This window comes from Nilaparvata lugens, chromosome 10 (assembly GCF_014356525.2).
Source record: "Nilaparvata lugens isolate BPH chromosome 10, ASM1435652v1, whole genome shotgun sequence".
Taxonomy (NCBI): Eukaryota; Metazoa; Arthropoda; class Insecta; order Hemiptera; family Delphacidae; genus Nilaparvata; species Nilaparvata lugens.
The window spans coordinates 3,106,075-3,132,709 of NC_052513.1; the positions used below are offsets into that span (position 1 = coordinate 3,106,075).

Below are 26,635 nucleotides of genomic sequence, written 5' to 3' on the forward strand. Positions count from 1 at the left end.
ACAAAATATCACCACTCAATAAACTTATATACATCGTAGTTATGAAAAATATAGACAAAAAGTAATTCTTAGAGTGGCAATTATAATAATGATAATTAGTTGGCCTCCACATCACCCCTACAGCCAACCCGTTACACCACATGGCGCCAAGTTTCTGCTTGAGTATGCTTAGGCTATTTTATATGCAATAGAACGGCTCAAGCCTTTGTATATTGCAGCTGTCAACAGTGATCAATTAATGTATCAATTATATTTAAAGTGTAAAGAATCTTTTTACAGATGGAATTGAATAGAGAATGCATTTATTCAAATGATAATTAATATATAATTATTATTTAACGAAAATCCTAAATAAATGCTGTAAATCACCCCGAAGACTTCTGCTACTGCAGACATTGACAACAGGGATAACAGCTAGATGGAAATTCGATGAGAACTACTATCCAAAAATTATTTGCCAGCCCGGGAATCGAACCCGGTACCTCCCAATTGCAATTGCAAATAATTTTTGGATAGTAGTTCTCATCGAATTTCCATCTAGCTGTTATCCCTGTTGTCAATGTCTGCAGTAGCAGAAGTCTTCGGGGTGATTTACAGCATTTATTTAGGATTTTCGTTAAATAATAATTATGTAAAGAATCTCTTATCTGGTTTCTTGTAAAGATTATAAAATAAAGACTTAAGACACATCTACTTGAGTATTATAAACAAAAGAATGACTTTCCAGCATGAGAGCTGGAGCATGAATAGAACAAGTATGTACTTGTATCATGTATCTGGAACATGATACTTGTATCCTACATGTAGGCCTGTGGTACAAAGATACATATATATTATTTCTCTCTTACTACGAGGGTTATCTTACAAGTAATATACAGAACACAATGTAATTTCTTGGAGATTCCTCACATGCCTGAGAAAGACAAAGAGGAGCAATGTATCATAGAGTTTTATCAGAATAACAGAAAGAATAGGACAATATTGTTCCATTAGATTATCCAAAGGTCTCAGCACTAGTGTGAAGTACGGTTTAGAAAAGAATGGACAATTATTTCCCAGTAATTATTATTACTGTAGTTTCTTATTGGATACCGGTACCTTTCTTGAAGTAACACGAATGATTAGCTTCAAAAACATTGGCAATGGAAAGTCTACCATGTCATTCATTTAATCAATTAGACTAATTAGATCAATTTTTTGAGGAGTTGTATCAACTCTGACCATATTAATTTTATGTTGGAAGAGGAATTAAATTAATGATGATGCTAGATCATGGGTTTATTTATAGATCAAAATTATTTCTATAGAAATATAAAGGAAAATAAAAATCTCAGTACCCTTTTTGAAATATTTTATCACAACATGTTTCGGACATTATTTCTATAGTCTTACACTAGGACGATTGGTATGTTTATTATTTTGTTTGTTCTTTCTGCCACTTACTTGCATCTAATCCTCTTACATTTTTCCTTCTCTTCTCCTACTTCTCTATCCATTTTCTATTGTCCTTCTCTTTCCTATTTCATCTTTGCCTCTTCTTCTCTTTTTCATTCAGCTTCCTTTCCCTTTCCCTCCCCCTTATTTCTCTCTATAGATTTTCTTTGTCTATCACTCTCCATTTACTATTTTTCACAATTATTATTATTAAACGAAAATCCAAAATAAATGCTGTAATTCACCCCGAAGACTTCTGCTACTGCAAATATTGACAACAGGGTAAACAGCTTGATGGAAATTCGATGAGCGCTATTCAAAAATTATTTGTCAGCCCGGGAATTTGGATTTTCGTTTAATAATAATAATTAATTCATTAGCATTTGAATAGTTGCAATATTTCAGTAATTTCCATCTGTAGATTTTTCACAATCTTAGTTTCTCTCTTAATCCTTTTTTCCTTCTCTAGTCATCTTAGTGAGGATGTTTAACCAGCTTCCCAATTTCTTGTTTAATTAATATTCAAGTGCTATAAATTTGAGAGGATGAATAAATTTTGCTCGTTAAGCACTGTGTAGCTGGAGGAGATGTAATAAATATGAAATGTTTAAATTTACAAGGAATATATTGATCCACCTTGAAGCATCAAAGGTCAAGTGTTCATTACTTTATTCCTCTCAAACTAAGGATAGCCTATCTAGGAATGGTTCAAATTTTCCCTATATTCTAGTTGATTTAGTATTTAAAATGAAATAGAAACGCTGTAATTATAATTGGATTAAGGGTTTTCAATAATTTATTCAACTCTGAAGTGGTTTTTCAAATAATATGACTGTTTGATAGATGCAGATCCAAGACTCATTTAATAAGAGGGATTTCTGGACATTTCAACTGCGGTAGTAGTTTAAGGGTCATGATCTTAATACTGAATGTACCTATCAATGTCAATTCTTCAATAAACAGCTTACTACACCAATGCCATCATTTAATTGAATTGTGTATGAACCAATCACGATATGAAGTTCTACTCAATGGTTTCTGAGTTAACCGGGTTTCATATAGTTGAATGATTTTATTAAATTTGTTGGCACTAAACAATCACAGAGATTACGTTTTTTAAATAATATAGTATAATATAAGATCTCTAAAAGTAAAATTAATTAAAAAAAGCATGTTCATTAGAAAATTATGACTCAAGATTAATCGGCTTATTGTACTACTGTATTTAAGATAGTGACCCAAGTAACATAAGTCGAAATTTTAGAAAATTAATTAAAAATATACAAGCAAATGAAACCAATATTAGGCTAGTTACAAGGAACCATGTTCTTGACAAACAAAAGTAACATAAGTCGAAATTTTAGAAAATTAATTAAAAATATACAAGCAAATGAAACCAATATTAGGCTAGTTACAAGGAACCATGTTCTTGACATACAAAAATGATTAAGCTCAGCACATTTGTTCCAAGAAGATTCACGGCATCAATATATGGATGTTAAACATAATAATAATTTGAACTCACCTGTGATAACGTAATCCCAGAGCAGGTCAAATCCCAGAGTTGGAAAAAGAAGATTTTGAAACTACAAATTCATGTAAAATTTAAGGTTATAATGGAAAAGAAAATGCCGTAGAAGAAGATTTACAATCTTGAAAATACAAAATAGGCTACTGAAAGCTTAATAAAAAAGCATGTAAACCGACAGGTAATCTAAACACATCATCCAAATATCAGACACCAATATCAACAATAAACACTTTGCATTGCAACTTGTTTTGGTGGAGGAGGAGAAACTTGGTCTGCTAACATGGTAGGGTTAAATTGCAGGCTGTCAAACTTATAAAAAGAAATCCACTTTAAACTTCCATTTTTACTCAATTTGACAAATATAGAGCACATACTGAGTATTCTTCAAGTGACGAAAAAAAATCTGAACTTTCATTGAAAAAATTAAGGACCAAGGAGATGATTACAATAATTCAAGAGGAACTTTTCAGTCAATGGAGTTTAAAGTTTAGGTTGGTCACCTGTTTTTCTAGAGTCTTGAACAGCTGTTTGTTGTTTCTTGCAGTTTGCCTTTTGCTTTGCGTTTGTTCTTTGTATTATGTAGTTGCCAACTTTGCTTTATGTGCCAAGTGAATTTATTCAGTTTATAGGTTATAATGGTTTTCAATAATAATAATTTATAATCATTATTCATAATGTTTTGATTATCTGCAATAAAACTTTGAGGTACGTTGAAACATAGTTGAGATATAAAATCAACTTATTAATATAGTTTAATGAGTAGATAAATATCAAGGTTTAAATATTTCGCCTAACCTTGAATATTTTCGCAATCGATAAAGTATTGTTATTGATTGATTTAGACGAATAATTATCTATAATTATTAGGTATCTTATATCCACGATTGACTTATTATTCATAAGCAGCTACTGTAAAACTACTCATTTATTTCAACCCTCGATTTAGGACACATGCTCTTTCCTAATTGGATTATTTAAAAACTTCCTTGTAAGTTCAATGATGAAACTTTCCCGTCTTTCAGATCAGCCAATGTTCAGGGTTGAGGGTGAAACTTTCCTTTTTTAGCTCAGGAATCAAATTTATTCAATTAGTATCATCTTGTAACAAAATACAACATTTCAAACACATGCTCATCCTAAAAGTTCAATTTTGTAATGAGACAGTTTTTCAAGATTAATAATTGTAAGTTCTGTTAATTATTACTCTTTCAGGAAAAATTAGGTACCTACTTTAAAAAATATAAAAATTTCAAGTTGAATGTATGCATATTTTGAATGTAAATCTTCTTTCAGAATCTACTTCTGTTGACCACTTGAATTGTAGTTTTCTCTTAGCCTAATTCATTATTTAATTAAAATATGCTCAAAAATATCTGTTACTTGTTAACTCAACTCAAAAACATCTCAATCCTTTTTTAAAAATTGCATCATATTATAAAATGATAACTTTTGTAAACAGCAACAGCCGCATGCATTCTGGTATTCATTGATAAGAGCCATATTAGATTACATTTTTGACGAATATTATTGTTTGGTAATCAATGCAAAAATGATCTCATTCACATTCCTCGTTGAAAGCTTGTTGTAACACTTGCTCAATAACTGTAACTCAATAAAAGCTTGTTTTATTGCTTAAACTTCTTTAACAATCGGAATCGAAACAAAATTTTGTGATGAATTACATATGATTGTAAAGTTTTAGTTCTTAATTCAACTTATTAAAAAATTGAGTAGCTCTATTAAATTTATTTAGAAATTTAGTAAACAACTCATGTAAACGCGCAACCTTGTTAGACTGAACAATCCGCTAACAAAGAAATGAATATCCGAGCGTCAATCACAACAGATTGGTTTGCGCATGTTTAAAGCCGGTTTTATTGTAAACCTGAGTTGGCTGTTCAGTCAAAACGGCTGCAGTTGTTGGAAATGCCAAATCTCAAAACAACAGGTTGAGGATCAGTTAATGTTAAATAATGGTTGCCGTTCTAATGGGAAAACCAAGAGAACGTCAACCTCAATCATCTAATCTCGGAGCCTCTACAGCAGTTAGGCTGCTATCTGTAGTTTTCATACTGACGGTACTTTGGAAAATCTATAATAGTTTGTAAGAAACTGAACCTATATAAAAATTTTCAAAATAAAAAAATACTGGTATCCCTTCACTTTGTTTAGAATGAACTATTATCGAGTTTAAGGATAATCCTAATCTTATTTTGCCTCAATGAGCTCAAGAATAATTGATAATAAATCTCTCGACAAAAATATCAATAATAGTATTGCCATTTCAATAAGTCTAAACTATTTTCTTGGAAGAAAACGTTTATTAGTGTTATAAGAAGGAGATTAAAAAACTGAAATTATTACTACAATTAAAATTCATAAAAATTAGATTTAAGGAGGTTATTATTCTATAGAGTATTGTTTAATCCGTTTCCAGCCAAGTAAGATATGGTTATTACATGTAGTAGGGGAATTATAAGGGGAATTATAATTATCACTCAATAAGACACAGCAAATAGCTCTTCATTAGTAGACTAAAGTTGTGATAAAATTGAAGCTTCATGACAAGTATGGTAATATTCGTCTAACAAAATTTTAAACAAATTTTAATAGATGTGAGACTAGAAACTTTGATAATCCACCAAATATAGGAGTCTAGTAGGCCTATAGTGAGGTCCACGTTATAATGGCAGTAGAGAAAGATAGGAGAAAAACGTTGCCAATCCTGTGTCTTGTCAATGCCTTCTATATACAGGTTTATTGGTGTAATATAAACGTTTCATTCTTGTTTAAAATGGACAATCATCCTATTATATTAAGCGAGCAATTTCTGTATTTATATTTCTGGTTATTTATGTTTAACGGATCTCGAAAACGGCTCTAATGATTTTCACGAAATTTGGAACATAGTAGGTTTATGATATAAAGATTCGATTCCACTAGGTCTCATCCTTGAGAAAACTCGCTGAACGACATTAAAAGGATAATTAATCCTTGGCTGAAACAGCTGTGGATAGTAAAAAAGTGAGTTAGTGGAAAATCAAAATATCGCATCCTCGAAATTCATAAGATGACGTATAGCCAGCTGTGAAATATAAACACGATCATTTTAGAGAATTGTGTTCTGTTTATCAAAACTGTAAATAAAAATAACGAGCGAAGCTCGGTGTCCCGATATTATTTTATTAAGCAAGAAATTATATTTTTCAATAATTTTAATGAATTTTTATAATTATGATGAAATATTTTGTTAATTAATGATTAATTCTACATTGTTAAAAGACGATCTGGCAACAGAGCAAAGCGAGAAAGAGCTAGCGGTATCCGCTTTGTTGAATGATAGACAAGGATAGCAATACCAATTAGCAATTGCTAATCAAACACTGCCATTATAACGTGGACCTCACTATAGGAGTCTAGTATCTTTTCATTAAAAAAATGAATGATGTTCTTCAATGAAAAATCGTATCAAATTATAAATTCAAGTTCAATTTATTCATTCTAGGTGATACGACATTCATAACCAACTATTGTATCAATTCATTGTCGGGTTTTCCCTTTTTTGCTAATTTATTGATAGCACACAAAGGTCAATCAATTCTTTAGAGAAGGCGCTCTTTCAATTCCATTAGCATTATCAGTCTTGCAAATGCTGTTGTGAAACAATTACTTATATCGTACGGTGAACATTGAAACAATGCAATATTGTGTTATTAAAAGTTCTTGTAAAGAATCCTACTAGTTTTTAATACTATCAAGTTTCTAGGAGTTTTTATCTTAACAAGACATGGCTTCAAGGATAATAGTCTGTAAGTTTCTCAAATTTATTAATAAATGGCTCAGTGAAATTGCATTAAATAATGAAAGTATCAATCTTATCTGTTTCCGGATATGTACCGACTTATCTTTAATAAACTGTCGACATCATGAGTCATACGTTCGTATCATGAATGATTTTTTGTTATGGAAAACAATTGATTCTATTGTTTTCAGATTGTCAGTAGTAGCCTTTTCCGATTCATAAAAATAATCTTATTTAATGTATTTTTTTCGTAATAACTGTTATTAATTCATCTCATCGAGATAAGCTTCAAAATAAGCTTAACAGGCATCTATCATTAGTTCAGTTTTAGCAGAGATGACAGAAATAATCTTTATATCAGAAATAATACCTATGGTTTTAATTATTATATATATATATATATATATATATATATACTTTAGAAGGTTTTGGAGAATTTATATTTCTTCTGGTTTATAATTTTTGAAATTTTTCCACTGAAAAGGAATTTTCTTATCATTTGTCATTCTTGCTTTGTTTATTATTATTCAATTTTTGTTTGTAAGATTTCTTTTTATAAGTGTATTTTTCATTTTTGTTTGTTATATTTTTTATAATAAACTCCCTTCTTTAAAATTTATATTTATATTTCCTTTGGTTTATAATTTTTCAAATTTTTCCACTGAAAAGGAATTTTCTTATCATTTGTCATTCTTGCTTTGTTTATTATTATTCAATTTTTGTTTGTAAGATTTCTTTTTATAAGTGTATTTTTCATTTTTGTTTGTTATATTTTTTATAATAAACTCCCTTCTTCTGGGGTACCAGACGAAGGAAAAAGGAAAAGGAAAAAAATATATTATTACTGAACGAAAATCTAAATTAAATGCTGTAATTCACCCCAAAGACTTCTGCTAATGCAAATATTGACAACAGGGTAAACAGCTAGATGGAAAATCGATGAGCGCTACTACTCAAAAATTATTTGTCAGCCCGGGCTGACGTAATTTTCCCATCTAGCTGTTTACCCTGTTGTCAATATTTGCAGTAGCAGAAGTCTTCGGGGTGAATTACAGCATTTAATTTGGATTTTCGTTTAGTAATAATAATTAATTCATTAGAATTTTAATAATAGCAATAACTCAGTAATTTCCACCTATAGTTTTAGTAATCATTAGCTTGGATTTCAGTAAATTAGTCTACAGATTTTAATAGGCTTTCTAGGATTCTCGCTGATTCTATCTTCAAAAACTCTGAATTTTCATTAAAACAACTATTTTGAACAATATCAAGTTTGAATATTGTTGAAAGATTCTTTAAACTGTAATTATTTTCTAATTTTCTAGACTGGCTGTTTTTCTAAATTATATCATGTTCAAGATTTTTCAAATTAATAAACAATCAACTAATAAACGATTTAGAAACAGTTAAGTCTCTACTCCTACTGGCGAACAAGTGTTTCACTTATGCCAGTAGCTCTTCACCTCCAGCCTTATTTTTCAGATAGTTGATATAGATATTTAGAATAATAATTATTGTTTTTTTCTGATTGTCACATCTTTGTACTGTTTTCTGTGTTTTGGTGAAATAAATTGAATTGAATTGAATCATAATCACTTTTATGGAATTTTGCCAAGAGGAATCCGTAATAGATTATTCTGTTATCAACTTGCTTTTTATAATGTTAGAGATGTTATTCTCGCATACTTTTTATACCTTTTAAAAATGTAATATCTGCCAATAATACCAATGTGCCATCATGTGAACAGTAAGAATGTTTTATGTGCTTTAAAAGTAGTTCAATGCATAAAATGTTGGTAGTTGACTATCGCCTGTAACTTGGGAAACTGGTGACAAAATGACATTTAAGGCTAAGCTATCAGCAGTGTAATTTGCATAAATGATAATTATTTTCTACTATCTTTTTATTTACTGAAACGTGCTGCAAAATGGATAATTTACTAGCCTTGTAGTTGAAACGAACACTTATTAAGTCTTCAATATTATGTCATTACCTGTGATCATCATCGTGAGAATTCCCCTCTGCTACAATGTACAGGTTTTTGGCCCGGTTGTACAACAGCCGGTTAAATTTTAACCGTGTTCTATTTCATGAGAACCAATCAAAGAAAGCGTTTTTGAAAAGACTGCTTCTCTGATTGGTTTTCGTGGAATTAATCACGGTTAAAATTTAACCGTGTTCTATTTCATGAGAACCAATCAGAGAAAGCGTTTTTGAAAAGACTGCTTCTCTGATTGGTTTTTGTGGAATTAATCACGGTTAAAATTTAACCGTGTTCTATTTCATGAGAACCAATCACAGAAAGCGTTTTTGAAAAGACTGCTTCTCTGATTGGTTTTCGTGGAATTAATCACGGTTAAAACTTAACCGGCTATTGTGCAACCGACACTTAGTGTTTCAATGAATTAAGAAAGGCCTACACGATTTTAGACAATTGAGCGAATCAAAATATCTACTAGCTACAGTTATATTTTCTCATTTGATTTATTGGTTTCATTTCATCAATAAATAATTGATTATATGTTCTAATCTATCTTCAAGGTATAATTGTAAGTTATGATGACTTACTGGAAACATTAAATAAATAAAGAAGAAACTAATTATTTCAAATACAATTTTCAATTGATTAAGTTTGTAGAACACTTGTGGTGATTTTTCAAATCTATACTTTACAAATTTCATTCATAAATGTTCGTTATACATTTTGAAGTTTATTAGAACTGTTCGTCATTAGTGGAAAAATAAAAGTTAGGTAATTCAATATTTCAAAACATTTTATTTATTATTTAGTAATATTCAACATGAATCCGAAATTCTCTATAAGGCTGAGCGCACACCAGTTAGTCAAGATAAGACAAGACATGATCAGACACAATACTTCACATAGTTGCTTATGACGCAACACACACTGATTAGTCATTGCAATTGGACATGTCTAATGCCAGCCATAGGTTAGGCACACACCAGTTAGTCAAGACTAGACAAGACATGATCAGTCACAATACTTCACATAGTTGCTTTGTCACGTTATTCTTTATATTTAAATAACGATTAGCCTCCTGCTTGGCATCAGTCGGTAAAGCATGAGATTTGATATAATTAGGTCGTGGTTTTCTAATAGTATTCAGTCTTAAAAAATCTTGATAGGCCTAGATATGGGCTTCTCCAATAACTCTTGTAATTCAATAAATAATAAATATATATATAAATGATACTTATACTATAGAGTTGAGGAATAAAAAATAAATTGCACACCATGAAAGTTTCATACATATATTACATAAATAATGCAAAGATCAGTCGAGGCAAAAAATATATATAGAGCGATAAAAAAAATATAATATAAAAATAGAACAATAATTGAAATCAATAAAAATATCACAGGCTAACTTTATATTCTAGATTTATGGCACGAATCATTACCATGTGCCTTTATCTTAAAATCATATGCATTCTGTTGCATGTAGTTGCGATATGCGCTTGCTAATACTTGTCGACTTGGATAATTCAATCAAAAAATGTGTGCTCTAAGATCAGCTTGATAAATTAGCCACTAATAATCCAAATATATATATATATATTAAAATCTCTAGTATTTAGTAGATTTATTTGTATCGAATATATATTTTTATCTCAGGGTGCAAGATTCGGCACCTGACGGAATAGGTAGAGCCATTCATCTAGTGAATTAGAACTATAATAAATTATCGCAAATTGTATTGCAAAAAATTAAATATTATATGCATATGTTTTAATAGCCTAGATTTCGTACTTCTTTGATTTAATAGAATTTCTAAAATATTGATCTATATTTTGCTTTCAAATAAATACCTTTAATACTAATTTTACTTGCGCAAGTATTACTCTTATTAATTTCTCAATTTATAATAAAACCCTTTCGGCGAGCTAGCTTTGATCATCAGATTAATTCGAAGCACTAGGGCGCCCATCACTAATTCAAATTTAATCACTCACGTGTCGAAAATCTTCTTGTAAGCCGCCGATGTCGATCCAACTCCATGTGGTCCGGGAATATGGTAGCCGGAATCGTCTCCTCCAGGGGTTATAAATTTAATTAAAAATGAAAAATGACTTCTGCTTCACAATAGCATCACGAAGTCTTTTAAGAAATTTAATAATTTACTTTAACTTTAACTTTTACAAAATCATTAGCAAGGTACTACGCTCTAAAATATTTGGGGTCCTCTTATGGTGGCATTTGGCTGGCGAGTGCTGGTTCTTCCTTCTCAAGTTTTACAGATCCTCTTTCCGACTTTCAAATTAGCATAAAATTTAAATATCTTAGTCCTCCGCCATTTAGGTTCAAATAGATCTTACAAAAAATACCAAAATATTGCTTAGATTATATGATTAATAATTTCTTTGCATTCGAGCCATATCGATAACATAGATTACACAAATTTTAACACAAAATCTAGTACATTTATATAAATATATAGAAATATTTTTGAACTGGCCTACAGTTGCCGCCTATTAACTGCCGTTTTACTATTGGTGCATGCAAATTTTATTCGGTATTCATGCGCCTGGTAACTCTTATTTCCTGAATACATTAAATTATTTTTATTTGGTTTTTTATTTATGCTCTTTGCATGCTAGTTAATATTCTATACATTAATATTAATTCCATGCTACCTAATAATTAGCCACGTGGACGGGTGTTTTTTCATATTGCACACCATCTGATTGCAATAAAGCTCTGCCAAGGGGTTTTGGTCAGATTCTACGTTCCTCGGTTTGATCGATCTCTAGGTCACCGATCCGTGAATACATGTACATAACCTCAATCTTCAAATATTTTATATAATAATCTATTTATGAGCAATAAACTTCCTTCAAATCCTTTTTAGGTTCTTGTACCATTTAGCCAGAATAAGCTGATGCTATCTAATCTTAGTTATTATCTATTTGGCGATATTAGCCAGTTACTTTATTTCAGACCTATTACTGTTTCTGTTAGGGCTTTTTGTCTACCCAGATTTAATATGTTACACGCGCCCCTGGGTTTGAATTCAAAATATTTGAGAATCACAATGTTTTTAATGAAAACCCACCCTTCAATACATCGATATACACTATACTTTATTTATAAATTATACTCTCATACTTCTATCACAGTTCGCAGACATATTTGCTGCATCTCCTTTATACCTTTATCAAATACAATAACAAATTCTCCTCCTCACACACATAAAATATCATAAATATAAACTTCTAAACGTACTCCTCCTGACAACACTTAAAACATAGTAATTTTTAAATTCGCCGCTTGCAGGGCCGCCAACCTAACTACACACATTTCATAATTCTCATAAATGATTCCTTTTAGACAATAATTTCGATTCACAAAACTTCTGGGCTTATATCTTATAGTATTTCTTAGGTCTTAATATAAATAATTTTCTATACATCAGGTACAATACTTTTCTTTTGCTAATGGCTCTTTGGTTTTTTGGTAGCTTGTATTCACTTTAAGTCTTTTTCAGGTAACAAACGTGGCATAATTAAAAGTAATAAATATAAAACATATAAATAAATATATCGACATTAATAAATATAATAAATAACAATAATAAATAACTTTTTGGGTACAGTACTTCTTTTTATAAACATATGTTCAACAGACATTACATTCATTTGATTTGGGTGGCTTTGGTCAGCTGGTCACTGGTTCTACAGAATTTGCTGTCGAGTTTCATAACTAACCTAACTGCTGCATTTTTTTCTCTTTAAAGGTAATTAACAAATTTTAATTTTACTATCCCCGCTTGTGTCCTTTTTTATCTGATGTATATAATTTAATTACATATTTAAAAATTATTCTTTTTCTTATTGCAGGCTTCTAACGGCTGGAAGGAATTAAAACACTGGATTGTTGCCACGCGGTCCTATGCCAAGATTAAAATTATTAAGGAAGGTTAGTAATCGGTTTGATAATAATGTTTTCCTTGATTTCTTATCATATTTATTTCAAATTCGATAATATTGCATGTAATTTTGTTGTGGTCTTCCCATATCTTTTGACTTTCTGCTTGTAGCTGTTGTAGGCTGGTAAGGTTATCTGCTGTTGATTTGTGAGGCTGTCCTAATTGATAATTTTTCATCATAAATTTAAAGCCCTGGTATCTCGTGTATTCTTTCAAATAACTCCTTGTTCCTTTAATAATAATTTCTTTTAATCTGTTCTTTTCCGATTCATCCTGCACTCTTAACTCATCATTCCTTTCATTATCATTTAATATTCTTGATCTTGGTTCATTATAAATTAGTAGGCTCACAACAATAACTATTTTTATAATATTAACTTTCCATTCATCAATATTAGATTCTTTTAATAACCACAATATAATATTTTCCATCATCTCTACAACACAGTCTTTTATTAATATCACAGCCATTATAACAAATATACACACCATAACAAAACATTTATCATCTTTTTAATATGTTATCTTTCAACATATAGCCAGGTACTTCCATTTTATTAATATTATTTTTTAATTCCTCCGATCTTATTAGCCACTTTCCATTCTTCATTAGTCCATCTTCCATTTCCTTTTTGCCCATGCATGAATCCATATTTGCTTTGTTACCAGTTCCATTTTTGTTATATTTCTTTGGCCTATTATTCCGGTCACATCGCTGATCGGCTCTCTTAAAACGTATGTGCCGCGGATGCACGCCGTCGGTCCGCTCCTGCCCTCCTCGGTGTCGGTCCGGTGTCCTCTTCGGGCGTTTGAACCGTGCATGCGGCTTCCATCGGCGCGCGCGGTTCCTCCTTCGCTTTTTTCGCCTCCGGGCCTTGTGATGCATCTTCCTACGGTCCTGTATGCTGTCCCCCTCGTCCTGATGCCGGTCGGGTGTCCTCGGGCGCCTCCGTCTCCGGGCCTTACGGTGGTCGCTCCTCTTGTCCTGGATGCCGTCCTCTCGGTCTTCCATGGGGTCCTTGGTTTGCTGTGGGGTCGAATGATGCGGATGCGGATCTGATACGTTTTCAATTTGCTCTGTATCCACCAACTCCTTGATTATAGCATGATCCTGGTGGCTGTTGGTATTCTCCGGCGGTGAGGGATCTTCGGCGGGAAACAATATACTTAAAATGGGTTGATGTTTGCGGCTGGCTTTAATTGCATGGTGGGCGGCGGTTTTTGATGGTAGGCTGTCTTGTATTGCTATATTAGGGGTATCATATATTCGTAGGTTTTTAGCTGTAGTTTTCTGTATATCTGGTGGCGGGTCGTTGGGTGTTGGGTTCCGGGTTTTTTGTTGATTCAATCCTATTGCATGTGCTAATGTATAATTTGTACTTACTTGTTGAGGTGGCGGTTTATAATTTCGGTTGTAATTGTTTTGTATGTGATTATTATGTGAGTTTAATCGGTCACGGCCATCATAGTGATTCCTACGATTGCTCTGCTGGGCATAGTGGTTGGTTGTACGATTTTGAAATTTTTCATTATTCCAGTTACCATTTTGCCTGTGCTCATAGCGGCGTTCAAATTGAGGAGCAGATCGGTAGCGATCATATGATACCGGTTCATAATTTTGGCTGTTATACTGACTAAATTTTGAGTTATATTGATTTTGTGCGTATCTCTGGTCTGAACGGTGGTTTGATATTGCCATCACAGACTGTATGCCATATAAATGATTTATCAGCTGCTTGCAATCAGTAATGGGTTGTGTGGCGAGTGCCATTCTAACTTGATACGGTAGCTTCTTTAAAATAATACTTGCTAATGCCGATTCATTAATGGGCTCGCTCAATTGAGAATTTTTAAACTGTAGGGCAGTGACGAAAGTGGTACATGCACCGTCTAAGTTAGGGTTGAACTCGCATGATATGATGTCCGCTAGCACGTCCAACTGTTTACTTCTGCTCCAATACTGTTCCAGGAAGACAGCTACAAACTCATCCAATGATGTAAATTCATGGGCTCTACTCCGAAAGAACATCAGGGGTTCGCCAATCAATAAATTAGTCAAACGAAGACGCCAAAAATTCCAAGAGGTAGGTGCAAGAGTTTGTACTAATTTTATCTGATCAATGAATGGTTGAGGTTGCAAATGGCGATCAGTATTATCAAATTTTCCTAGTCCTTGTAATATACTATGTACGTTGAGGTTGTCTGTTTGAATCCCTTGAGGTCGTTGTTGAATATGATTTTCTAATGCTGTTATTTTTTCCTGTGTTATCTGCCATTGACTATTATGTGTAATTTTATTTGCGTTTACTTCTTGATTTAATTGAGTCAGAGTGGATTTTTGAATTAGTAGAGTTCCGTTTAAAGCTTTACAGGTTTCAGTATTTTGATTGATGCTACCTTGCAGTTGGTTCATTTTTGTGGACATATTAATCTGTTTATTTTGTATTTCTTTAATACTGTTAATATTTTTGTCAACTGTAGTTGTTAATGTTTGATTGGCAACGGTAATTTGTTTGTGGATTTCTTGGTGGCAATCGGCCTTAATGTTATTGGTTATATCCTGAATGGGTGTAGTGATTTGTATGGTTAGGTTATCTATCCTTTCGTTGAGCTCACATGTAACCGTATCCAACCTTTCCGATAATCCTGCCGTAACTTTATCCTGACTTTCTTTCTGTAGATTTATCATTGCTTTTAATTCTTCCCTATGATTCTCTACTTTAGCCTCAATAGTATCCAACCGTCGTTCTACTGATTTTATAGCGCCCGCTGTCTCTTTCATGCCCTGTTCCATTGTTTGCTTATTTGCCTCTTTCATTTCCACATTCTCTTTTTTAATCTCCTGCATCATTTTGTCCATTGTGTTTTGTAGCATAATATTGAACATACTGCTAGTTTGTTCCATCATTACCTTTTGAAAAGGATCTAGCTCTGTGACTGAAAATAGACTTTGTTTGCTCAGATGTGACTCGGCCTCTGGAGATGCGGGTTCGGCAGGCTGCTCCTCGCCCCCTTCAAAGTTGATCTCTACTATCCGTTGATTCAATGGTGTGTCAGCGGCGTCGATTCGAGTGGATGATAGAGGTTGCAGACCTGGTGGATCGAAGACTATCGACCCGACGCTTCCTGGTTCCCTTTCTCGTGGCGTATTGGCATCTACCGTGGTGGGGTTTGATGTGCTTGGAGTCGACAAAGTGGGATCTGTGCAACCGCCGTACATATATGAAACTTCAGAGTTTGCGGGAGTGTGATTCATTATGTCAAATATGATAAATGCTAATTAAACAGTGATAAAATGATAAGCGAAAATGCTTAAAAAAGAGACACAAACCGGGACTTACAGTGAACAGTGATGTGTAAAGTGTTTGGATACTCTTACAACAAGGTATTTATACTTAAGTTTTTTACAATGCTCTAGCGCCCCCAATGTTTTGTTGATTTATTCTTGGCTAGTTTACAGGCTGCGACTTATTTTCCAACCGGCTTAAACACCTAATATATTTTTGACTAGAAAGTAATAGCAGTTTAGGCTTATAAAATATAATCTCTCTTTATAAACATGTAATTTTTCACAGTACTAATAATATAAAATTTTCTTTAAAACATATAATTTCTCTCTATTTAAAGCTCTTGTTTCCCCAAAAAGTAATACAAATTTCCCTTCGCCAGTTTTCCTCACAACTCGTATAAGTTATCTATAATTTTCAATATGGTTATTGACTTAATTTCAAATAATTATTCAATGAGCTTGGCTCTCATCATCAGCCCCACGTTGGGCGCCATGTCTTTGTGTCACGTTATTCTTTATATTTAAATAACGATTAGCCTCCTGCTTGGCATCAGTCGGTAAAGCATGAGATTTGATATAATTAGGTCGTGGTTTTCTAATAGTATTCAGTCTTAAAAAATCTTGATAGGCCTAGATATGGGCTTCTCCATAACTCTTGTAATTCAATAAATAATAATATATATATAAATGATACTTATACTATAGTGTTGAGGAATAAAAAATAAATTGCACACCATGAAAGTTTCATACATATATTACATAATAATGCAAAGATCATCGAGGCAAAAAATATATATAGAGCGATAAAAAAATATAATATAAAAATAGAACAATAATTGAAATCAATAAAAATATCACAGGCTAACTTTATATTCTAGATTTATGGCACGAATCATTACCATGTGCCTTTATCTTAAAATCATATGCATTCTGTTGCATGTAGTTGCGATATGCGCTTGCTAATACTTGTCGACTTGGATAATTCAATCAAAAAATGTGTGCTCTAAGATCAGCTTGATAAATTAGCCACTAATAATCCAAATATATATATATATATATTAAAATCTCTAGTATTTAGTAGATTTATTTGTATCGCATATATATTTTTATCTCAGGGTGCAAGATTCGGCACCTGACGGAATAGGTAGAGCCATTCATCTAGTGAATTAGAACTATAATAAATTATCGCAAATTGTATTGCAAAAAATTAAATATTATATGCATATGTTTTAATAGCCTAGATTTCGTACTTCTTTGATTTAATAGAATTTCTAAAATATTGATCTATATTTTTCTTTCAATAAATACCTTTAATACTAATTTTACTTGCGCAAGTATTACTCTTATTAATTTCTCAATTTATAATAAAACCCTTTCGGCGAGCTAGCTTTGATCATCAGATTAATTCGAAGCACTAGGGCGCCCATCACTAATTCAAATTTAATCACTCACGTGTCGAAAATCTTCTTGTAAGCCGCCGATGTCGATCCAACTCCATGTGGTCCGGGAATATGGTAGCCGGAATCGTCTCCTCCAAGGGGTTATAAATTTAATTAAAAATGAAAATGACTTCTGCTTCACAATAGCATCACGAAGTCTTTTAAGAAATTTAATAATTTACTTTAACTTTAACTTTTACAAAATCATTAGTAAGGTACTTCGCTCTAAAATATTTGGGGTCCTCTTATGGTGGCATTTGGCTGGCGAGTGCTGGTTCTTCCTTCTCAAGTTTTACAGATCCTCTTTCCGACTTTCAAATTAGCATAAAATTTAAATATCTTAGTCCTCCGCCATTTAGGTTCAAATAGATCTTACAAAAAATACCAAAATATTGCTTAGATTATATGATTAATAATTTCTTTGCATTCGAGCCATATCGATAACATAGATTACACAAATTTTAACACAAAATCTAGTACATTTATATAAATATATAGAAATATTTTTGAACTGGCCTACAGTTGCCGCCTATTAACTGCCGTTTTACTATTGGTGCATGCAAATTTTATTCGGTATTCATGCGCCTGGTAACTCTTATTTCCTGAATACATTAAATTATTTTTATTTGGTTTTTTACTTATGCTCTTTGCATGCTAGTTAATATTCTATACATTAATATTAATTCCATGCTACCTAATAATTAGCCACGTGGACGGGTGTTTTTTCATATTGCACACCATCTGATTGCAATAAGCTCTGCCAAGGGGTTTTGGTCAGATTCTACGTTCCTCGGTTTGATCGATCTCTAGGTCACCGATCCGTGAATACATGTACATAACCTCAATCTTCAAATATTTTATATAATAATCTATTTATGAGCAATAAACTTCCTTCAAATCCTTTTTAGGTTCTTGTACCATTTAGCCAGAATAAGCTGATGCTATCTAATCTTAGTTATTATCTATTTGGCGATATTAGCCAGTTACTTTATTTCAGACCTATTACTGTTTCTGTTAGGGCTTTTTGTCTACCCAGATTTAATATGTTACACGCGCCCCTGGGTTTGAATTCAAAATATTTGAGAATCACAATGTTTTTAATGAAAACCCACCCTTCAATACATCGACACCAGATTTAATATGTTACAGCTTATAAAGACATGTCTAATTGCAATGACTAATCAGTGTGTGTTGCGTCATAAGCAACTATGTGAAGTATTGTGACTAAACGTGTCTGATCCTGTCTTGTCTTGACTAACTGTTTTGCGCCCAGCATAACACTGTTTTAGTAGGCCCTGCTGTATATCAATTTCTGGCCTTGGAATTAAAATGTTAATTTGTGAAGGTGATATAATGATATTTGTTTTTTTTTTTTAATATACTTTTCGGAGAGTATTATTCTGTTAGGGGGAAACAGTTCTGAGCTTCTTTCTCTCTCTCTACCGTTTTAAGATTTGTATGAATCAATCAGTGCGTTTTGCCATAGAGAAAAACAATAGCGTAAGTAGATATCACATGGTATAGGGCTTTTATGTCACAGCTTTTACTGTTATCTCAAGCCGATTACTGTCGATTATTGTCGATTATTACTGTTTTGACCGGGTAAGAGTGTATGAACGGCACAATATGAAAGACTACCAGCGTCATAAAGCGTCATGGGAAAGAACTACGTGAACTATCGGCTTGAGATAACAGTAAAAGTTGCGACATAAACGCCCTATTCCATGGGATATCTACTCAAGCTATTGTTTCTCTATGGTATTATTCTGTTGAAGGGAAACAGTTCCGAGCTTCTTTCTCCCTCTCTACCGTTGTAAGATTTGTATCAAACAGTGCGTTTTGCACACTGAATTGTTTGAATCAGCTAGTGGTTTAATGACGTTAACGAAAGAAGACAAAAACCATTATTAGTTGGAAAGGAAAATACTGGAATGATTTATGGTCCAGTTAAATAAGGAGAGGAGTGAAGGAGAAGATCTAATTAAGAGCTCGAGGCATTGATAAAAGGCCGAAATATTGTAAAATTTATAAAGGCACAGCGGCTTAGGTGGTTTGGACATATCTGTAGGATGAACGTGAACAGAATGCCTAAAATAATATTCAAGGAGAGGCTACATTCAAGAAGAAAGAGAGGAAGGTGGGAAGATGAAGTGAGAGACGATCTCCAAAAAATGGGATATAGAGGATGGAGACAATTAACAGAGGACCGAGATGCTTGGAGAGCTGTAGTGGAGGCGGCCAAAGCTCATATTGGGCTGTAGTGCTAAAAAAAGCTGGTGGTTCAATCTCAAAATGAATCACATTATAGCAAATGAAACTTATTGATTCAATCCAGTTTGAGCTGAGATTCCGTTTAAACTTGCACTGTGCAAACGAATGAATAATAATGCTTGTTCTAGTTATCTTGTTCAATGTAATGCGTCAATTTTCGTTTAATGCGTCAATTTTGCGTCAATTATTCATTCAAACGAATGAATAATAATGCTTGTTCTAGTTATCTTGTTCAATGTAATGCGTCAATTTCGTTCAATTTTCGTTTAATGCGTCAATTTTGCGTCAATTATTCATTCAAACGAATGAATAATAATGCTTGTTCTAGTTATCTTGTTCAATGTAATGCGTCAATTTCGAATAAATCTATTTTGATTAATGTTTTAGTGTCGGCAGGGAGGAGGATGGTGCCACAGCCGCATGGCGAGGGGGCGGGGGGCTCTGAGGAGGGAGTGCGACAGCGACTGCAGAGCGAACTGCTAGCTGCGGTCCGCGACTGCCAGAGTCGCTTCGGCGGCCGTAGAGAGCTCGCCACCGAGTTGGACGCACATGTGCGAGTGCTGCTCGCCTCGCTCGAACGAGTGTTCGCGCACGGCTTGTGTGCGCCGCGAACAGGCTCGTCCAATTCTGCCATCAGGTTCGTTAAAATTAGTTTGCAACGTAGCCTAGATTAGGCAGTCAAGTCCACTCTCGGTCAAAATATGGCCACTTCATTTTATAAAATTGTAACTCAAAACTACTGATCGACTGTGCATTTAGGTAGAAATGTATCCAAATCGTATATATGATGCATCTGATTATATATGTGTATGAAGTGGCTCAGTTAGTTTTATAGCTAGGATTTTATCTTGACGACACCTGATGTACATTGACATGTATTTATTGGTGGATTAACATATTTTATTCTATTCTAAATCTGGTTCCAGGCTGCAAACTAATAAATCGGCGTTTTTTCCCTCGACGTGACCTAGTTAAAAAGAGATGTTCTCTCGATTTTCTTTTTATTGTTATTTCGGAATAGGCTATGCCTCCTTTAAATGAAATACTAGTACCGTATAATAAAACTTAATGAACTAACTGGAAAAATTCAAGAGAGTATTTAGACGGTTTTTGCAGTTTCGCCTGTACTGAGGTTTACGTTACAATGGCAGTGTTTGATTAGCAATGGTATTGCTATCCTTGTCTATCATTCAATAAAGCGGATAGCGCTATCTCTTTCTCGCTTTGCTCTGTTGCCAGATCGTCTTTCAACAATGTAGAACTAATAATTAATTAACAAAAAATTTCATCTCAATTATGAAAATTCATTATGAGATTATTGAAAAATATAATTTCTTGCTTAATAAAATATAATTGATTATTTAAAACTAGAATGAACATTTTATATTATACATCAATAAACCTGTTTCAGCTACCGTCTATAGAAGGCATTGACAAAACTTCAAGAACGGGTTGGGTAGAGAGTAGGCACGGAACTGTTGGTGTTCGAATGCAGTGCATAAAGATTACAAATAAATAAATTAATAATTAACTTGATTCAGTTTCTTTTATTTTATAAAAGATATAACATGGCAGAGATTACAAGACAGAGGATCGGCAACGTTTTTCTCCTATAATATTCCTCCACTGCCTTCATAACGTGAACCTCACCATAGTGAAATCCGGATTCTCAATTTCTAATTAGAATAAGCTTAAGTTGAGGGATAACAAAATAAGTTTAAATCAAAGTATAAGAAATATCGAAAATATTGATATTTTCAACTTCTATTCAAGTTTTAAAACATAATTCAAATAGTGGTTAAGACATCTCTTTCTTTTTATTCAAATTTGAATAGCCTACTTGAAGCGTCCATTAACTTCCCACGCTGTTTCATTCCTAGCTGATTGATTCTATTCAATCACGTTGCTCTATGCTTGGTTATTGGTTCATATCTGTTTCCAAATAATTCCTTTATCTCACTTCATTGAATTGATATAGTACCATTGATTTAGTATTTGTTATAGTTACCGCTACTCAATTCTTAATTTTACTTATTTAATAAAGTCATCTTCTCAATATCCGTTTTCCTCAGACATAACTGTCAAAATAAACTAAAATATGAATGAATTGAATGTGATGTTTGTTGTAGGCAAGTTACCGAAAAAGTAACTACTTATTAACTACTCACTACTTAATTTTATTATATTTTCTACTAGAGGCTTTAGAAATAACAAGAGTAATTAAGGAAAATTCCCAGTATAGTTTAAATTACCAGATTCATTTCAACCAATACAACACTACGAATTTAGCTTTATCAGAACATTTTAAGCATACATTAGTCAATAGTTTTTTCATTTACATATTTGTTTTATTATCTTTCACTTGTTTTCTTGTTTGCTTATTTTGTACTGAAAGTAAATTTTGTTATCATGGCGAGTCAGTTGCTTAAGCCGCCATTTTGTAACACCGTTGAGTGGGAGGAGACTGTCTAGCTGGGCCAATGGCAGGCTTTTATGCCATTCACCAATAGCAGTACGCGCCTACTAGTATAAATTCTGCTGCTCTTGTATTTAGTTTTAGTTTATCAGAGATTGACAATGGTGTAATAACCGAAACCGGTCTTTCTAAGTATCAATAAATAATTTTTCCATAAAATTGCAATTTATATTTATGTTTGTGAAATGTACCTTGAATGGAAATAAATTTGATTTGATTTGAAATCTGGGTTTTTGACAATTTCTTAGTCTTTTTTATTTATTATGAATAATTACTACAATATCAACTTCTCAACTACACAAAAAGTGCTTAATTTTATTTATTTAATAAAGTAATCTTCTCAATATCCGTTTTCCTCAGACAGTAGGCCTACTGTCAAAATAAACTAAAATATGGATAAATTGAATAGAATGTGATGTTTTTGTTGTAGGCAAGTTACCGAAAAAGTCCTGGGCACCAGTGTGGGAAGCAGCGGCAGTTTTAGTGGCGAATCCACCGCTTCGTTCTGGCCGATTGTTCGCGAACATTTGACCGCGCACGAGCGTGACCGTTACACGCATCTGCGCCACGTGTGGACGGACGGCGGACGCGCGCGTGCCTGGCTAAGGTCGGCCATCAACGAGCACTCGCTCGAGCGAACTGTGCTCGCGCTGCTCGCCAGCGAACTGATTGCCGAACACTATGAGCCGTGGGCATTTCTCAGGGATCAGGAGCGCAACAGTATTCTGCCCACTACCGCTGCCGGTATACATCTCACTTTAATTTCAAATTTATTTAATGATTTTTTAAAATGTTTTTTTAAAGGCTACTTTCTTGTATTTATAAAATAGAATTATAGTACCCTTTAAAATTAATGAAATAATAAAACAATAAAACTAGAATACAAGTAACGTAACAATTTGTATTCTTGTCTTATTATTCTATTAATTTTAAAGGGTACTATAATATTCTATTTTATAAATTATTTAATGATATAGTAGTAGTTCTGTGAACAGTAGATCTCACGCAGTATTCTCATCCACAAGTACCTGATTGAAACTATAGACCTTATGGAAATACATCAATAGACTGGCTTCTCCACACATCTGTGTAATCACTTTTCAGCTGATTTATGATGAATAATTCTATAGTCTGATTTTTATCCTAATATTGGCGTATGAAGGAAGCTCCTTTTTCCTTTATATTATCCTTGAAATGCAAAATTTCCAAAAACCTTGTATATACGTCGACGCGCAATTTAAAAAGGAACATACCTGTCAAATTTCATGAAAATCTATTACCGCGTTTCGCCGTAAATGCGCAACATATAAACATTTAAACATTCAAACATTAAGAGAAATTCCAAACCGTCGACTTGAATCTTAGACCTCACTTCGCTCGGTCAATAATATCTATAGTTTAGGCAGAAATTTGGGAACAATAGTTCGTCAAGTACCTATTTTGACGAGTCCTTGAGATACTAGAAGAAATGAGAAGTTCTTCCCATTAAAATGGGACGTAATTTTCCCGAAGAAATGGGACGTCAGCCAGTACGTCAGATTATCACGGCATGAAGTCTTTCTTGCAGGCTGATTTCGTTTTATTATGTTTTCTGTGCAATGGAATCATTGGATTCTATTGAAAAAAAAACATTACGTTACCTGGCAATGTTTACCAAGGTTACCAAACTAAATTATTGTGAATATTACTTATCATGGAGAAAATATAGCATAGGAAGATATCCCATGGTATATTCATTCAAGCTAAATAATGTGTTCAGTAAGATTTCTTTTTAAAAAGAAATCTTTATTTTTACAAAACACAAAATTTGGAATAAAACAATTTAAACAAGTGAATTTTGATAAAGTGAGTACCTCTCGCTTCGATGTTGTAAGCAGGACTGACGCTCGATGCGTGAGAAAGCTGGCTCCAACAGTTCCAGGAGAGTTCTAAGAAGTGTATTGAAACTGCTGACTGCTGTAGGTTCTCACAATGTAACTCCTCCCTCCCTAAAGAGAACTTCGGGGGTTGGTAAGCGAAGTTCTGAAGAAGGTGTGTCCTCTTTTGGAGATTCTTTTGTACACGGTGAAAATCACGCAAAGAACAATCACAATGTACAAAATGGTTGTGAAAACATTGATGTCGGTGGTTAAATATGATTTTCGGATGATGGAGACACTTGAATGTTTTTAAATTGGTTAAGTTGTCTAAATTTTTCAAAGAATTGGAAATCTGGAATTTGATGATCTTGAAGTTCTAATTGGATGTTTTCTAGAAATTTGGAGTCCTCTCGTTGGGAAGAGTGGAACAGAGGTTTCCTCGATAGTAAATTTTTCCTTCGGCTGTATTGATGAAAAAATTCCTTGAAGTGTGTCACAGTAGTTTCGGTTTTCGTTTCTATGTGGAAGGTCTCCAATTTTGGTAAGACTGCCAAATATTGTTGTATTTCGGGAATCCATTTGATGAGGTCTCTTCAATTTGGACGGCGGTGAATTTACAGTTGTCAGTGGAACCAGTCGATATGATAGCCGCTTCACATTGCAGTTGTTGATGGAGATGGCTTCGGATGAACACAGATAGCATTCGTTATCTCCTATCAATCTACATTCTTTATACAATCCTTCAATTTTTAAAGTATTAGAACTATCGGAAGATTTCAATAAATATTTGTTTTGTGGAAGTATTGTTACAAAATGATTCTACTTTACTTGGAATTGGTAATAATTCAAAAAGATCAAAAGTTACTTCTTCTACAATCGGAAATTCGAGAAAATAAATGATTTCGTTCTTAATTAGCTTACAATCTACATAATCAATTTTTCTATTTCTAACATCTTATTATACTTAATTTCTAATGGGAATTTCTTGTCATAGAATTTTGAAATTTTCACAAGTTCATTGAACAATTCTTTAGTAGACATTATACTAGGGTGCAGAACGCCTACTTTAAGATGCAATAGAATTTTCAATGTCATGAACTACGTCTAATAAATATTATAAGCTATAAGTAATTGATTCAAAATATCTTTAATTTTTTCTAATTCTATGAAATTAATCATAAATCATCATTATTATCAAAAATTTCTCTTTCAATTCATTGAAGTTTGGTTCACAAGTTTAATGTTTCATTGAATTCTACAATAATGTTTAGACTATTGAATAATGGTTTGAAATTTGATTGGCTAAATTATCTTGATTTCTATACAGTTCGAGAATCAACTTATCGTATTTTTGTTCGTCATAAGCGTCCAAATTACCAGTGATAAATTTTAAAACAGATCCAAGACTATTTATAAACCTCTTCTATTGCGTTTGACGTTTCATTGTAAAACAAAATCATTTCCAATTTTATTCAATAACAGACTTTGTATGGTTGATGAATTTCAAATAGTTGATTGCATCTCTTAATTTACTACTGTTTTCTGTAACGAAATCGTTTTTGAACTTATACTAATATTTTCCAAAAATAGTGAGATACCTTATCAAAGTAATTATTCAAATTTTCAATTTCTGAATACATGATTTCAGATCATAATTATGTACAAAAACGTGCGAGTTATATACAAGTTTGGCTTTGCCAAGGTTAATTGGTACAATTCCAGAATTAATAGTAACATTCTTAATGTCTATTGCTGTTCCTGATCTTGCTGCGTACAGGATGAAGAGGGACACTAAAACGAATGCTATGCTCATCTCTTCTGATGTCCTTTCAGCGTTGATGATGCACGTTCGATGAAGAAGATTTGGTGATGATGATATCGAAGTTTGATATCCACTGCACTTCACAATGTTGGTGTTCGCAGCTTGATAATTCACCACACTTTCGGATGTCGCGAACGCGAGGTCCTATATTACAAACGATCGTTAACAGTTTAAAAACTGAAGATTATGTTCATTAATCCCGATCGTCCTACCGACTGCGCCAGCTAAATAATGTGTTCAGTAAGATTTCTTTTTAAAAAGAAATCTTTTTTTACAAAACACAAAATTTGGAATAAAACAATTTAAACAAGTGAATTTTGATAAAGTGAGTACCTCTCGCTTCGATGTTGTAAGCAGGACTGACGCTCGATGCGTGAGAAAGCTGGCTCCAACAGTTCCAGGAGAGTTCTAAGAAGTTGTATTGAAACTGCTGACTGCTGTAGGTTCTCACAATGTAACTTTCATTTATTCATAGACAATAGATACAATGCAGGTATAGGGCGTTTATGTTCCAAATTTCACTGTTGACTCTAGCTGATAGTCCAAGTAGTTCTTTCTCGTGAAGCTGTGTGACGCTGGTAGTCTTTCATACTGTGCCGTTCTTACACTCTCACCCGGTCAAAACAGTAATAATCGACAGTAGTCGACAGTAATCGACAGTAATCGGCTTGAAATAACAAAAATCGGCTTGAAATTTGAAACATAAACGACCTATACCATTGGATATCTTTTTATGCTATATTTGCTCTACGGTATTATTAGC

At 33.0% G+C, this 26,635-nt stretch overlaps 2 protein-coding genes across 3 annotated transcripts in view; one reads left to right on the plus strand and one right to left on the minus strand.

Moving 5' to 3' along the window:
* LOC111048553 (kelch-like protein 26) overlaps positions 1-3,237 on the minus strand; it is a 48,488-nt gene extending 45,251 nt beyond the window's left edge. The window contains exon 1 of the mRNA XM_039436587.1: positions 2,960-3,237. The gene's annotated coding sequence lies outside the window, so the exon portion shown is untranslated. The remainder of the gene's footprint in view (positions 1-2,959) is intronic.
* A 275-nt stretch (positions 3,238-3,512) lies between these two features.
* Positions 3,513-26,635, plus strand: part of LOC111048552 (sorting nexin-29) — a 47,346-nt gene continuing 24,223 nt past the window's right edge. The window contains exons 1-3 of one of the 2 annotated variants that reach the window (XM_022334464.2): positions 3,513-3,670; positions 20,103-20,352; positions 22,622-22,935. In XM_022334464.2, the coding sequence (XP_022190156.2) occupies positions 20,120-20,352; positions 22,622-22,935 (547 nt within the window). In that variant the 5' untranslated portion in view covers positions 3,513-3,670; positions 20,103-20,119. Of the gene's footprint in view, positions 3,671-6,643; positions 6,775-20,102; positions 20,353-22,621; positions 22,936-26,635 lie in introns of those variants that run through there. The other variant, XM_039436098.1, reaches the window with a different exon arrangement.